The sequence below is a fragment of the Accipiter gentilis genome, chromosome 29, assembly GCF_929443795.1.
Source record: "Accipiter gentilis chromosome 29, bAccGen1.1, whole genome shotgun sequence".
In the NCBI taxonomy this organism is placed as follows: domain Eukaryota; kingdom Metazoa; phylum Chordata; class Aves; order Accipitriformes; family Accipitridae; genus Astur; species Astur gentilis.
The window spans coordinates 1,584,872-1,599,461 of NC_064908.1; the positions used below are offsets into that span (position 1 = coordinate 1,584,872).

Below are 14,590 nucleotides of genomic sequence, written 5' to 3' on the forward strand. Positions count from 1 at the left end.
CCCCCTCCGCCCCCCCCAGCACCTCGCTGCCGGCCCCCCCGGCCAGAGGCGCTGCCGCCTCCCCAGCCCCCGCCCCTCGAAGCGGGCGAAGCGCAGGCAGAGCTCGCCGACCGGCAGCCCCCGGCGCCCTGCGAGGCCGCTCCCCGCCGGCAGAGGAGGGTGTTGCACCGGCGAACCCGGCGGCCCGCCCTTCATCACCACCCCCCCGCCCCCCCCCCCCCCCCCCGCCCCTAATTAGCCGGGCGGGGGCGGCTCGCTAGTTCCTCTTGAGGCCGTCCAGGCGGTAGCGGCTCCTGACCAGGTAGTCCAGCAGCTCGGCGGCCCAGTCCCGCAGGAGCAGCGGCAGGCGGGTGGAGCCGTAGCGGTAGTAGAGCTCCCGGCGGCGGAGGGCCCCGGCCCGCAGGATCTCCAGCGCGCACTCCTCCCGCGGCGCCGGCGGCACCAGCAGCACCTCGGCGGCGGCGCGCAGCGCGCTCTCTGCGCGGGGGCGAGCGGCAGGCGGCGCCGGGGGGGAGAAGGAGGGGGAAGGCCGGCTCGTTACACGCCGAGCGGCTGCTGAACGCGGCGCTTCGGGAGGGAAAGGCATCCCCCCCCTCCATCCAACTCTGCCCGAACCGCGCCTTGGGATCGCGTAGGATGGAAAAGACCTTCCCAGAGGCCGACCGCCATCCGTGCCCACGAACCCGTGTGCGGGAGTACCCCGTCTACTCGCTTTTTGAATGCCTCCAGGGATGGGCGCTCAACCGCTTCCCTGGGCAGCCTGTTCCAAAGCCTGACAACCCGCTCAGTAAAGAAGTTTTTCCTAATATCTAACCTAAATCTCCCTTGCCGCAACTCGAGGCCGTGTCCTCTCGTCCTATCTCCAGCCACCTGACCGAAGAGACCAGCACCCACCGCGCTACAACCCCCCTTCAGGTAGCCGTAGAGAGCGATCAGGTCTCCCCTCAGCCTCCTCTTCTCCAGACTAAACCGCCCCAGCTCCCTCAGCCGCCCACGAGACCTGCGCTCCAGGCCCCTCACCAGCTTCCCACCCCTAGACGGGATTAGTGGGAGGCAGGTGGCCGGCACTTCCATTCGGACCAATGGAACATTAGGCTGCGCCTAACCGGCGGGGGCTGGTTTTGCGTAGCACGGGGAGGGAAGTTAGTTTTGGGACCGCTTTTTGGTGGAGGAGAGAGCAGAGGGTGTTTGGCGTGCACCCGCGCGACAGCAGGGCGGGAGGAAAAGCGGAGGCGACAGCGGAGAGTGGGTGGCAGAGGGAGGCGAAGGGTGGGAGAAGCAGCTGAGAAGGTGACGCTCGGCTCCTGATCAGCTGGATCGGACAGCACTGATCTTACCAGTATCGATGAAGCCAAGGATGCAGAGCGTGATGGAAACGTTCACGCTCTGAATGCTGAATTCCTGCCTCAGGGAGCTGAAAAATCCGTCCAAGGCAAACTTAGTTGCGGAGTAGGGGACCGTAAAGGGAAACCCGACTTTACCTGGACACAGAGTGAAGTTCTGTTACAGCGCAGAAAGCTGCTCTGCCTAAACCCCTGTTTTGCACTTCATCAGAAAAAGCATTTTACCCAAAGGGACGTCACTGTTAGTGAAATGTCATCCTGGCACCTGAACAGCAGCATTACAACTATTCCCATCAGCTTCCAGCTCTTTCAAGGTCTTAAGGCCAACACCATGTCTCATGTCTTTGCTCAGGGTACGAGCAACCAGCAGTGACCATGAAACCCTCGGAGGGGAGAGACGGAGCAAAGTTTAAACTCTTGTCTCTGGACACAGAGCTGAGCTGTTCACCAGAAGACTAACCAACATACCAGCTGTGAGCGGGGACATCTGTTAGTAATTTAGGTTCCTGACTTAACAGAAATTTATTAGAACAGAGTCGTGTTTTTGTGAATAGAGTCAGTCGATAACTCACTCTACAAATATTAGCATGAACTTGACCTACCAAACAAAGATGACAGCCAGAGAACCCATGCAGTGAGAAATTACTGCATTCCCGCTTTTCCCCATAAAACTGGGGGTATATGAGCTCTGCTGCTTTAATGAGCCTGACACCAGGGTGTGGGGCTTTGTTACAGGGCTGGTCAAAAAGCAAGCTGCAGTGATTGGATTGCATCAGAGAACAAATTCCATCAAGAAAATACAAAAAAGATCTGGATTTTTTTTTTTTTTTTTTTAGTGTGGTAAGCAGCTGTGGCTCCTTCAGGATGCCTGGTGTCTCTGCATGCTACTTCTGAAAATCAGCCCACAGTGTCTTTTGACTGAATCCCATGTCACCTACCTCGCCCCCCACTCACCTGCCATGGATGAAACCACTACGATGCTGCCTTCGCTCTCCTTCAGCATGGGCAGGGCAGATGTGGTCATTGCCACATAGCTGAGGAAGTTGATCTCCAGGAGCTTTCGTACATGCCCGACATCCCCGTTGAAATAACCAAAGTACGACGTGCCGACGTGATTAAGAATCAGCATGTCTAGGCCTCCTGCAAGCAGAGGAGCAGGCATTAGTGCTGGGTGGGAGAGGGCTGCCACCAGCAAAACAGAGCCTTTCCTGGGAGGAGAATAAATGTAATCAGAAGAAAACAGGTTTTGGGGTCGGAGCTGCGGCCTGTCATCTCTCGAGTGGGGATATAGTCCAGATTGTGGCTGACAGTAAAAATTTTGTTGTGATTTCTCCCTCCCCAGCCTCCCCCCCCCCCCCCCCCCCCCCCCGGTTCAAAACACAAATACCGTGGCACAAGAGAGATTGCCCTTGAGTTTTCTGTGGGCTTTTTTTTTTTCCCCTTGGTTCAAATCACAAATACCATGGCACAAGGGAGATCACCCTTGAGTTTTCTGTGGTCCTAGGGTGGGAGAGGAAGCGCTCCATGGAGAGCTGAAATATTGCATTTCTGCAGCTGTGACCCATGACCGCAATAGCAAGGCCGCTGTGGGCCTGATGGATGGTTTCAGACCACAGTAGCTGGGGATGATGAAATCCAGGATTATAATAGTGGAACAGGATGTCATGAGGGCACAGAGCTGAAATCAAGAGCGCAGTTCAGTCTGAGCTGGAGTGATGAAGCCGGGTGGGGAAGTGGGACCGCAAAGGGCAGAATTAGGGAAAAATCTCTCCCTCTTTTTTTTTTTTTTTTTTTTTTTTTAAGCGGGCACATGGCAAAGAGCAGCACGGCCAAGCGAGATGCAGCGTTCCGCTGTCGTTTGCAGGGAGCAGGCTGTAAACGTACCCAGCGAGGTCTCTGCCTCCTTCACCACGTGCTCGGCGAAGGCCATGTCCTCCATGGTGCCGCTGACGTACCGTGCCGAGGCTGCCCCCAGCTCCAGGCACCGCTCCACCACCTGCCACACCAACACAGCGTGTCAGAAACCCCTTTTCCATGTCAGAAACCCCTTTCCTTGTCAGAAACCCCTTTTCCATGTCAGAAACCCTTTTCCGTGTCAGAAACCCCTTTCCCTGCCCTGGGAAACCTCCTGCGGTGCAAAAGCGGGTGTCTGTGCTGCCTGTGATGTGTCCCCGCCTTAAAACGGCGGCTTTGGAAGTATGTTTGGAGCCTTTTAAGCTTCAAAGGGAGCCTGAGAAATTGTTCCTTTGGTGAATGCATTACCCAAGGCAGTCTGGCTCTTTATCGGTGCAGTCTGCGCTGGAATTGCATGCGCGTAGGGTGAGCAGGAGCCTGTATATCACTGCAGTGGAATGAGGGTGTGTGTGTGCTGAGGGAGCCTGTGAGCGTGCGGATACGTGTGCGTACGTAAGCAAGTTCAAGTATCATAATATGTGCTATGCAGAGTGCATGTATCTGCAGGAGAGGGATTCCTGTGAACGCAGGAGCCCCAGACAGCACAAGTATGAATACCCGTAACTGTGCCTATCTGGTATTCGTGCCGTGGCAATTACACGTGCATGTATTCATGCACGTGATGTGAGATTGGCCTTCGTATGTTTGTGTGTGCACTGCCATGAACATGCATGCGTGAGTGCTCAGCTTGCCATTTACTTTCTGTAGCTTGGCCTCTGTCCGTGCTGTGATCAAAATGTGGGATCCCATCCGCGCCAGGTGATACGCCATCTGCTCGCCGATTCCAGTGCTTGCTCCGGTGACAATCACCCGCTTCCCTTTCAGCATCTCTGGGGACCAAGGCACAGGGATGTAATTTATCCAAATGCTATTTAAAAACAAAACAAAACAAATCCCCTAACGCCCTTCAAAGTAATTAATTGGAAGCGAAGTGAGGCTGCAAGTGCAAAGCATCCGGCACCAGGATGTCTCTTCTCTCTGCTGGGAAAAGCTGCGCTGAGGAGCAGCTGCAGCTCCTCATGAATGCAGTGACACGGGGACAGCGCTCGATTCTTTCGGCAGGTTTTTTTCCACAAGTCAGGACGCAACTTAGAAACACCCCAACTATTTTGTAATAAAAATCATCCACTAAGTGCATGCTTCAAAACTTAAAATCCAACATTTAAAAGTCATGTTTATAAATTCTTCGCCACACGCTGGAAAACGGAGTGTTCAGAGCCCTCTCCGTCTCAGCCCCCCTGCCTCACCTGCTCCTTCAGGAAGTATTTCTGCGTATTACTTGCTCAGTTTGATTTCAAATCTTTGTTAAAACAGCTTTCCAGTATCAGCCACCACACAAAGGCTCAGAGGGGGTTTGGTCCAAGCCCTGTACAGTTTCTACGCAAAACACTCAAATGTGGCTTTTAATATTTTTCCTTAAAGACAGATTCACTTTTAATACTTACCCGGTTTGAAATTCTCCCTCGCAGAATAAAACCAGAAGGCCAAAACCAATCCCAAAAAGGGAATGAGAATCTTTTGCAACCGACCCATCCCACTGTGGAGTCGGGAAATAAAGCATGAGAGAGAAGGGAGGAAAAAAAAAACCCTCTGCGGAGCTGCTCCAGAGGGAAGCAGCAAAGCCGGTCCTTTAAAACCTGTTAGCGAAGGAATTGCAACTCCCAAAGCACTGGAAAATCACGGGTGGGTAGATAAGCGAAGCAAACCCTTTGATTTGCTCCCCGCTGGAGCTGGCAAACCTCGGCCTAACCGGCAGTGCTGGCTGTTTGGGTTCTGCCTGGCTCTTGTCATATTTCCTGTCCTACGTTAAAAATGCAGAATTTTGCACAACACCCTGGAAGAGGTGTGTCTTTGCTGAGCAGCATCAAGTTTCACTCTGAGAACATCAGAGGCAGCCTAGTGCAGGTGGTTAAACATCGTCTTTTATTCCTGCTGGCACGCTACCGGAGTGCGTGCGGAGATGCAAGCCAATTCGGGTCGGTCGCTCGCGGCGGGTCGGGCACCGGGGAAGGGACCGGGGGCTGCTGTGCTACGGGGGGACACGCAGCAGGACCTGCAACAAGGGTCCCGTGCTCCCCGGGGCATCGCTGCTCTGCGCCCCGAAACACGGGACTGCCGCCGCGACGGTGGGCAGCAGGCGCCCAGCGATGCGCATCACCCCCAAACAGCTCCGAAAATGCTTTGCTGAGGCAGGGTTTATTTTTTCATCTCTATCTAATCCTGCCAGCAGATGAGGGAGTAGGGGCTGAGCTGGACCCGTCACTGGGGTGGGGGTGCAACCGCTCCAGCTCCAAGCCAAGGGGCCGTTCAGGCGCAGGGAGGTTTGCGATGAAATACTGAACGTTGTTTTCCGCAGAGAAATAAGGGTCCTTGCTGCCATGGTTCACGCTTTGAGTTTTGCAAGAGTTTTGTTCTTGTTTTTAAGTGAATATAATCTGAGGAAAAAAACCCACGTAACATCTGCTGGCTCCCTGGGTCTGGGCAGCAGCAAATTCAATGCCATCAATCTCACACAATAAGTATAAACTATTTTCCTGCCTTGGTCTGATGCTGGGATCTTTATCGCAGAGTACCAGTACCTGCTGTGGTACATGGGTTGAGGACACGCTGTGGGAGCTTCGTGTGCTCCTGGAGCTGCCCTGCTAGCGCATCTGCCTTTTCGGGGGGGAAAGTCCTGTTTGCTGGGACAAGAGCCTCATCTGCAGTGCGGGGGTTGCGCCATGCTCTGATTTACCTGGGCTCAATGCCGTGGTTGTCCCTCTCAGGCCTCTCTACTATAACCCGCCGCAAAGAATTATTTAAAGAAAGTTGTTTGTTTGTTTTTTTCTTTTCCTCTATTGCAGCTTTAAAATGAAGATGATTTAATTTAGTGGCATACCTGATAGGGCAGTGGAACTCTCTGGCATTGCTTCTGCTTTATAGCTTATTTTTTTATTTTCTGCCTTTCTACTGCAGTCTCAACTTAACCTCTGATAAGAAGCACTCAACCCACGCTTGGTCAGGTAACACCAGTACGATCACTCTGCCTTTTCCTGCTTTCCTTTGCTTCGAACTTGGGTCATGATTATGGGGCAACCATTTCATTCCTTGGCTTGAAAAAAAAATGAACCAATTAACCTTACCTCAGCTGTGATCTTGTCTGTGTTGCCGGCAGGGAGAAAGGCTCTTTTCAGCTATTGTTGTTTATTACTAGCGTTAGGATACTGCAGTAAAGCAATAATTGTCAACCTTTGTGCACCGTCTGCAAGCGTGTCAGGAAGGTAGCGTGCTCTTTGCTCTGCATCGGCACAGGGACACGCGGGGCCGGAGGCAACCCGGTGGCTACGGAGCCAAACGCTGCGCTTGCTTTGCTGGTGTGTTGTTTAATAAGAATTGCGAGTTTGTTTGGGATTCTTGCGTGAAACAAAGTAGTTGCTAATAAAGAACTGAAACACTGAATATTTTGGACCTAACTTAAATTTTTTATATGAGAAAATTTGTGTACGTGCCATTTAGGGTGAACTGTGTGGAAATGAAGGGGGGTGTGCTGGTGTGGACCCCGGGAGGGCTGGGGGATGTGGTGGCAGCAGGAGCCACTGGATCTGGCCGTGCTTCGCTGCCTGCCCATCGCCCTCCCAGGGCACTGCTGCTCCTCGCTCCCACTCGCAGCTTTTTCTGGGTTTGTTTTGCTGTATGCAACTCAAGAACTTGTTGCTAACATTTTCCTGGGGGTGGGGAGCGAGGGAAGGGAGAGGAGGGCAGGAAGAGGCAACTTCGGATAAGTGTTTTCTAATCTCGGCTGGTCCTGGCCCCGCTGCTGCCAAACCTTGGCACCTTGGCAGAGGGGAGCCCGGTGGTGTGCCCAGCCCCAGCCCAGTGAAGGGAGACCTGGGGGGCAAGGAGGAGCAACCTGTTGCTTCTGAAACGGCTTCATCCAAATTATCCTGGATGTATGCTCCCGCCGCAGGTCGCTTCTGCATCGCTCGTCTGCTTGAAGCCGTGTTTTTCAAGAGGTGACGCTCGGCGTTGTGCTAACTGCTCTGCGCAGGGAGGTTCTTCATTTAGTGCTGCCTGGAGCTCGCTTGGAGAAAACGAATATGTGAAGGAAACTTGTTCTGACAACAAACAGGCAGAGCAGCAGAGGGGAGCTGCTGGAGAGCCCCCGCCGTGCCCGCAGCCCGGCACTGCCTGGTGGGAACGTGTTCCAGGAGCAGGGCTGGGGCTTGGGCAGGTTTGTGCACGCAGCTTAGGGACTCAAAAGCACTTGGCAGGAATTGGGATACCGCTTCTTTTTTTGTCTTTTGAGCGATAGTTGGCTTTTTATCAAATCTTTGTTAAATGCACAGGATTTTCCTTTTTTTTTCCCCTCTTGCTTTCTTTATCACGTAGACATTAAACCATTATTTCTCATACCCAGCTCTCCCAGCATACTTTACCACGAACACAGGTCTAATTCCTTTCTTTACAGATAGGGATATCACCATTATAAAGCCCTGCCCTCAGTTATACTCGCATTAGGCTGATGTGCACATCAACACGATGCTATTGGGCCGTGACCTGTGTGTGTTTTGGCACGGCTGTGCGCCGCCTCGCCGTGGCTCCTGGACGTGGCACGCGGGCAGTGCTGATGTCCTGCAAACGCCATCGCTGTTGCAGCCCCACTGCTCCTGGAAAATGCATGCTCGGGTCGCAAGGAAGACTCAAGATGACTGTAGGTCTGGGTTTGGTTTGATGTAATATTTATACTCACTGCCAGTTTAGATAATATTATAGTGTGATGTTTAAGTCATTTCTAAGCACTAAATTAATTTTTTTTCCTGTGTGACCAAACTGGGAATTGCTACCTTGATATTTGATTGTTGGTACCGTGGCTGGTTTGAGTCTTGGCCGCTATCTGTGTTTCCAATGCCCTTGGGTGTTGGGTGGCAGAGGCTGATATGCTTATCTGGGCCCCTAAATTTAGCCTGGCAGCTCTTGAAACATCCAGAGTCCAAACTGCAAATAGTGAGTGAGGACTCTCTAATGACATTCGGCTCATGCCCTTGAAGCAATTGGCCTGTGAGGGAGGGCCGCTGGGTTTTAGGTGGCTTTCAACTCCGTATGATGAAAGCCTGGACAATGGTGCCAAGCTGAAATAAGATCTTTGAGGAGGTGTTGCAGGATGGGTACAGACAAATACCAGATCTCATGCCAGCTGTAATTTTCCTGAGAATTTAATGCACCAGGAAAACGTCACATTTACAGGTTAAAGTAAACTGGGTTCAGACAAGTCTTAAAAGGAAGAAAATAACACAAATCAACCCCATGTGATGCTCGGCAATCTAACTCACACTTTGAGCAATGTGTGGCCCTTCTCCAGAGCTTATCTCCAGGGTCTTTGGTTTAACTCAGTCTTAAGTGCTCCATATGCTTCTGTGCTGTAGCTTGTCTGAGATATCCTTACTAGTACTGACTGTACATCTTATTCCATTTGGTTGCTCTCTGGTACAGCCCAGTACTTAAAATTTCTCTTTGCAATTCACAAGCGGGCTTTTGGAATGACTCCGCTGTGCTCCGCTGCCAGTTGCGCGGATGCTGGTTACATGGGGTTGTATCTGTGGCAACTGTGTTGGCCAGGGCTTTCTGCGGTTTGTCTGGTGTTGAAATACAGATGAGAGAGGGCTGAGGAGATGGGGCTGTGAAACAGGCTGGTTTGGAGAGTCGTGCCATGGTTTAAAGACAGGGAAGTTTGCTGAAGCCTTTTAATCTACTGCATCTGGCAAATCTGTCATTTGTCATAGTTAATGTTAAATGGTTTACTAAGCCTCCGTGCACACTGAATTTATCATTGTGTGGTTTAAAGAAGACTTTATGTGGTCATTGTGGTAAAATCATCCATTAATATGTGTCTAATTCACCACTCCTGCAGAGAGCCGGTCTTGTCTAATATCAGCGCAGTCTGCTGTGGAAAAGGTAATGCGTAGGCTTGACCTCTCAGGCTGACCTTTCGGGGTAATACGCGGGAGGTAACGACCTCTGAGCTTGCAGTGCGTCAGGAGGCAGGAGATTGTCTTCTGCAGGACACGGTTTTACCAAGTTGGCTCCAGAACTGCCGGTGCAGCGCATGGTTTAGCTGTCTAATCTCGTTAGCTGTCTTAGGAGGAGCTATTTTGATTGTTCCTCTTTGCTTTAAGCTCATAAACCCTGCGACTGGATAACTGCGGAGAGGAGGTGTGGGCGGCAGGGTGCTGGCACGCTGCGAGGAGCCCCCGTACGTGGTGTGAAGACAAACCTGAGGTCCAAACCCAGCAGTGGTGGGGGTCAGCCTGGATGCGCTCGCCTGGAGCTCCCCGGTCGCCTCTGGACTCACAAGCTGGGCTGCTTGAGACCAGCTCTGTCTCCTCACTTCTCAAATTTTCCCTTTCCCATAGGGCAGGATGAGACACCTATGACTTGTGGAGAAGCATTAATCTTGGGAATCGATGTGTGATTAACAGAGTTTGCAGCTGCCTTGGACAAAGACGTGATTCTCATCTTGGTTTAATCCATTTGTTAACTGTTTAGCTCTGCTTGCCGCGGCAGCAACACTTCTGAATGACAGTAATGTGCGGGAGTTCAGACCTGCCAATATTTCCATGCCTGATACAGCCGCAGACATTCAGGTCCCTGGTTTATCCATGCACCAAGCGTGTCACAGGGAATTCCAGGTCAGCCTTCCCTGTCCCTGAGGCCGTGCTGCAAACGTATAACCTGCTTAAAGCTGGAATGGGGGGGATGAGAGACACTTGTCAGCTGATGGCTTTCTTCAGGCCTGAATTCTTCCTTCATGCTTGCCCGTGAAATTTCCATTGGTATCAATGAGACGTTGGATTGTTCAACCTTGCCAGAGACCAAAGGCTTGGTTATGGACTAAAGGATTTCTCAAAGGCCATTTTTAATTGAACTCTGTTCTTTTCCTCATGAGGAAAAGGGACTTTACACTCAATTCAAAGCTTGAATGGAGTTTTTGTGCAGTCTTGGTAGGATTCCTCTTCCACAATGTGCTGCTGTGGTTTTTTTTTTAACAGAAATAATTGTCAACCAAATGAATTGTTGGTTATGTATTCTGAAAATGTAAGGAAGGGTGAACTTTAGCTGCGTTCTTATATTTTCAGATTCTGATCTTAACTTGTGCAGCTCTGAGAGGAGCTATGCGTTCTGCATTGGTGTCAGGCGGCGCTTTTTCATTTTCCGTAATCTCCTGCTGTTTGTATCGTTTTGCTTTTAGTGAGGTAGTGGCACACCGCTGGTGCGTCTCCCAGTTTCTGTGCAAGATGTGTAGCCTGCTCCTACCTCTGCCCCGCTGGCCATGTCTTTGCCGTTGAGCAGATAAAGAGGGATTTTCTGCCCCAGTCATGACTGGCAGGGACTATTTCCCTCCCCTCCCTTCTGTAGCGTGGTCAGGCTCTTTCAGCTGTGGCTGTCTGGAGGGTTTATTTGACTACCATGACATAGTCCTGAATGCAGCAGATTCTTACGAAGCCCAGGGGAGAGTTTTAAATAGGCGAAAGTCCTCTGATGAGTCTGGCAGTGCCCTGGGTACAGCCCTGAAGCTTGGATCCCTGGTTCCACACCCTCCAGGCTGACTGTGCCATCGTGTTTCTCTATGCTTCAGTTTTTCCATCTGTGAGGCCCCTATAATACTGGAAGCTAATATTATTCTGCACAATTAGGTGTCTGTGGTGGGTCGGGAAGGATCCCAGGAAAGGTAGAAGATTTTTAATTTTTTTAGCTGGGCAGCAGCTGTAGCCTGTTAGAGCATTGCTAGGGGATGGACAGTTGTTTTTTGCTTTCCTTTTTTTTTTTAAAAAAAAAAACAGTTCTGGGCACACATGGCCATGGCAGAGACCTGAATCTGTGCCACTAAACCCAGATAACCCCATAAAGTACAACCCTACCTTCAACTCGGGGCATGTGTCTGTCATCTGTGTGAGACAAATGCCCCCTCCTCCCCCTGCCCCAGTGGGCCCATTTTGGAAGGGAGCAGCTGCTAGAGGTATGGAAAAGCCATCCCCCTCGGTGCCAGAGCAGCTTCACTCAGGGGGGCTTTATTGGGAGGGTGCAGCTACCACCCTCAACTGTTGCCTGGGTCCCCCCAGCTACCCCCGAGAGGAGCCAGAGGTGTGAGTGAAACCGATTTGCAAATCGGTAAGAGAAGGCTTTGAAAATAAATGCAGCTAAGAGAGCGTTGGTACCATATAAAATATTTATTGATTTTGCAAAATGTTGTAAAATGCATCTGTAATAAAAATAAGAAACCATGCTGTGCATCTTGCACATTTTTATACCAACAAAAGGTATTTTTTCCCCACTGCTGCACAGCAGCAAATATAACCATTCACTTCTTTCAAGTCTTGCACTTGCGGTCTCCTCCTTCAGCCAACCCTTCTCTCTTCTTGCTGGAACCACCACCAGGTACAACGGGACAGCAGAGTCTCTTGTGCTGGGTTCCTCGGCAGGCACCTCTCCGGCGCAGGGCTCTCAGGAGGCGTGCTGCCTGGTCACCAGGGCCCTCTGCATCCCCGCCGGCTTCTTGCTCTTTTCCAAGATCAAATCCTCTTGCTTCTGGGGACGCCTTTGCTCTCGCTTCAGGGCAGGTTTCTGCTCCTCCTCCTCCTCCTCTAGCCTCCCTTCGGAGGTGAAAGGACTGCACACTGCCTCCACCAGACCAATAACCACACCAAAGAAAGCCAGCACGCTGCCCAGCATGTACAGCTTGACCATCTTCCTGTTGGGCTTCTGGCTGAGCATTTCTTTGGCAAAGGGGATCAGCTCATGCATGGTTTCCATTTTTGATTTTTTTCAGCAGCAGATGTCAGTTCTACAAGAGAAGAGAGAGGGACGTTAGTTAAATCCAGCTGCTTTCTCCCGTAGTGGCCAGAGTCCTCCAGGCAGTCCAAGCTCTCCGCAGACACCGCCCCCCCCCCGGCCCTCCTTGAAGTAGAGATTTTTGATTTTTTTTTGCTAGATGCTCACTGCAGGGAAACTCATCCACCCCCCGCCCCGCCGTCCGGGCAGCTGTAGGACGGAGCTGCCCGGCAGACCCAGACCCTTCGCAGCCAGAACCGGGGGGGGGGGGAAAAGGACAGAATCCAGCCGCCCCCCCCCCCCCCCTCGGCACAGCGTTTTGCACAGCATCCCCTTGCACCCCCCCGCTCCCCATCGCACCCCCTTACCCAGAGGCGGCGGCTGCTGCGGGGCAGGGGAGGGGGCGGTGAGCGCTGCGGGATGGGATGGCTCGGCTCGGCTCGGCTCGGCTCGGCAGCTGCTGCCCGCCGCCCCCGCCGCCGCCGCCTTATATCGCCGGCGGGGCGGGCGGGGCCGGGCGGGGCGGGCAGGGTGCCCCGAACACGCCGCCAGCACGGGCCGCCCCCCCCCGGTAACCCTCCCCCGCCGCCTTGGCAGGGCTTGCCCTTAATCCGGCCAGGCTAAAAAAAAAAAAAAAAAAAAAAAACCCACCAAAAAAAACCCCCAACCAACCCCCCCACACACACTTTTTTTTTTTCTTTTACAAAACTTGTTAGTGTCCTCCCCCCAAAAAAACCCCACCCCAACCAACCAACCCCCAAATACCCCCAAATCTGATTTCAGAGCCAGAGATCTTGTCTACGCCTCGCAATGCAGCTCCGTGGCTGCTTCTGTAAGAAACGTTTAATGTATCAGCGGGGGCTTCACTGAGCTCGGGAGTGAGGGAGACGGTCCGTGTCCGCAGCTTGGAAAACATTCCGGAGTTTGGAGCTAGCACCTGGATTTGGGCAAAGTCCAATTCAGGAAAACAGATGTGTTTGCCTCGCTGCCCTTTCTTGTAGTGAAGTGGGTAGATAACGCCTCAGCGAAGCGTAACAGAGGTGTTACCCAGCACAAGGTGTGAAGTCGTTCCTTAAAGGTTTCTATAGGTGGCTCCTGGCAAGGGCAGCCGTTAGGAAGCGGATAGACGCAGCGTGTGACAGCGCCTTGGTTTCTTGGAAGTAAGAGAATAACTGGAAATTCCAAAGTTAGTGAAAGTTACAGGCAAGCTGTTAAGACCCTGGTTTTCACTTTTCCTACACTTGATGCTGAAACTCTGTAATACCCCACTGTAAGTGTCACACTCCTTGTGATTCACCTAAAGGACAGCGTATTTCCTTTTTGGGGAAAAACAGAAGGCAGCAGTCACATTTCTTCCCTGGCTTGCTGCCTCTTAGCATTGCATCAATAACATACAGCAGATTACATCATCTGCTCTCACAGGTGGCTCCATCAGTGCACATATACTGCTCCGGCTGGAAGAACTGTATGCATTTCAGCGGCTGCTGACCTTAGAAAGGTTGCTAAAGCCACCAGAAGTTGTTTGGATTTACAACTTCTGATTTTGCAGAGCAGATGATGGCGTCTGGACAGATTTCTCTTCTGATCTGCACTAGCTGAGATGGTGGGAATTGCTCTGCCAGGGCAGTATATAGAAATTACAATGCGGTGTGAGCTGATGCGATAGCAGCACTTTTAAGGAGCGGTTGGTATACGTGGAAAGAGGTGAAGCTCAGAGGGAGCCTTCGCAAAAGGTGCTGTAAAGGAGCTGCTGCCCGGTGGCTCCCCAGGCTGAATCTCCTGCAGCCCGAAGGGTGGGCAGGCAGCCCCCAAAGCGAGCTGGAGCTGAAGGGGGCTTGTCCTCAAGCCAGGGGGGGGAAAAGGGGGGTTCTCTTACTCCCTTCCCCCAGCGCATGGGAAGGAGGGATGGTCGCACAGGGGGGTTGAGGCCCCTGAGCTGGGTTTTATCTCAGCTTGCCCAGAAGAAACCTCTGTGATGTGAATAACTTGTGATGTGAATGACTGGTGCCGTGTTTCCCCTTCCTGGCCCTGTGGCATCACTGGTGCCGCAGCTGGCGGATCTGCGTGCGTGGCGCAGCCAAGGCTGAGCACCGGTTTCATCCCCGAGGGCGGGGAAGGGGCAGAAGAGAGCTCTGAGAAATGTGGGAACTGCTGGAGCATGTGTTAGTTAGCTGGGTCCCTTTTTTCTTTTGTTGGAGAATTGAAACGTTTTCCCTTCTGATAAACTGCCCTACGAGGTGATACTGCCCAAATTCTGCCCTAACATCACTGAACTGACTCAAAAGGGTTGGACTAGATCCTTAAGGTCTCTTCCAACCCAAACCATTCTCTGATTCTGTAATTCCAAATTTTGGATAGCAATCCTTTGGATGAGGACCATGCAGTCTTCCTCCTCTTCATCCCCTCTTCTCCTGCCCTTCCCGGGCTGCAGGCATTAATGCTCCGTACGCTGCTCGGCTCCCTGGCTGCGGGAGCGTGGGCACTGACCA

The 14,590-nt window shown here is 52.2% G+C and overlaps 2 protein-coding genes across 2 annotated transcripts; both read right to left on the bottom strand.

Moving 5' to 3' along the window:
* Positions 1 to 232: 232 nt before the first annotated feature.
* Positions 233 to 5,173, bottom strand: LOC126052462 (11-beta-hydroxysteroid dehydrogenase 1-like). The gene is made up of 6 exons (XM_049833143.1): positions 4,742 to 5,173; positions 3,996 to 4,126; positions 3,228 to 3,339; positions 2,298 to 2,483; positions 1,338 to 1,481; positions 233 to 477 (listed from the first exon to the last, which is right to left on the bottom strand). Exons 1-6 carry the CDS (start codon positions 4,827 to 4,829, stop codon positions 257 to 259), a joined length of 882 nt encoding a protein of 293 aa, XP_049689100.1. The 5' UTR covers positions 4,830 to 5,173; the 3' UTR covers positions 233 to 256.
* Positions 5,174 to 11,485: 6,312 nt separating this feature from the next.
* G0S2 (G0/G1 switch 2) lies at positions 11,486 to 12,562 on the bottom strand. Its single transcript, XM_049832179.1, has 2 exons — positions 12,470 to 12,562; positions 11,486 to 12,114 (listed from the first exon to the last, which is right to left on the bottom strand). Exon 2 carries the CDS (start codon positions 12,081 to 12,083, stop codon positions 11,775 to 11,777), a length of 309 nt encoding a protein of 102 aa, XP_049688136.1. The 5' UTR covers positions 12,084 to 12,114; positions 12,470 to 12,562; the 3' UTR covers positions 11,486 to 11,774.
* Positions 12,563 to 14,590: the final 2,028 nt, after the last annotated feature.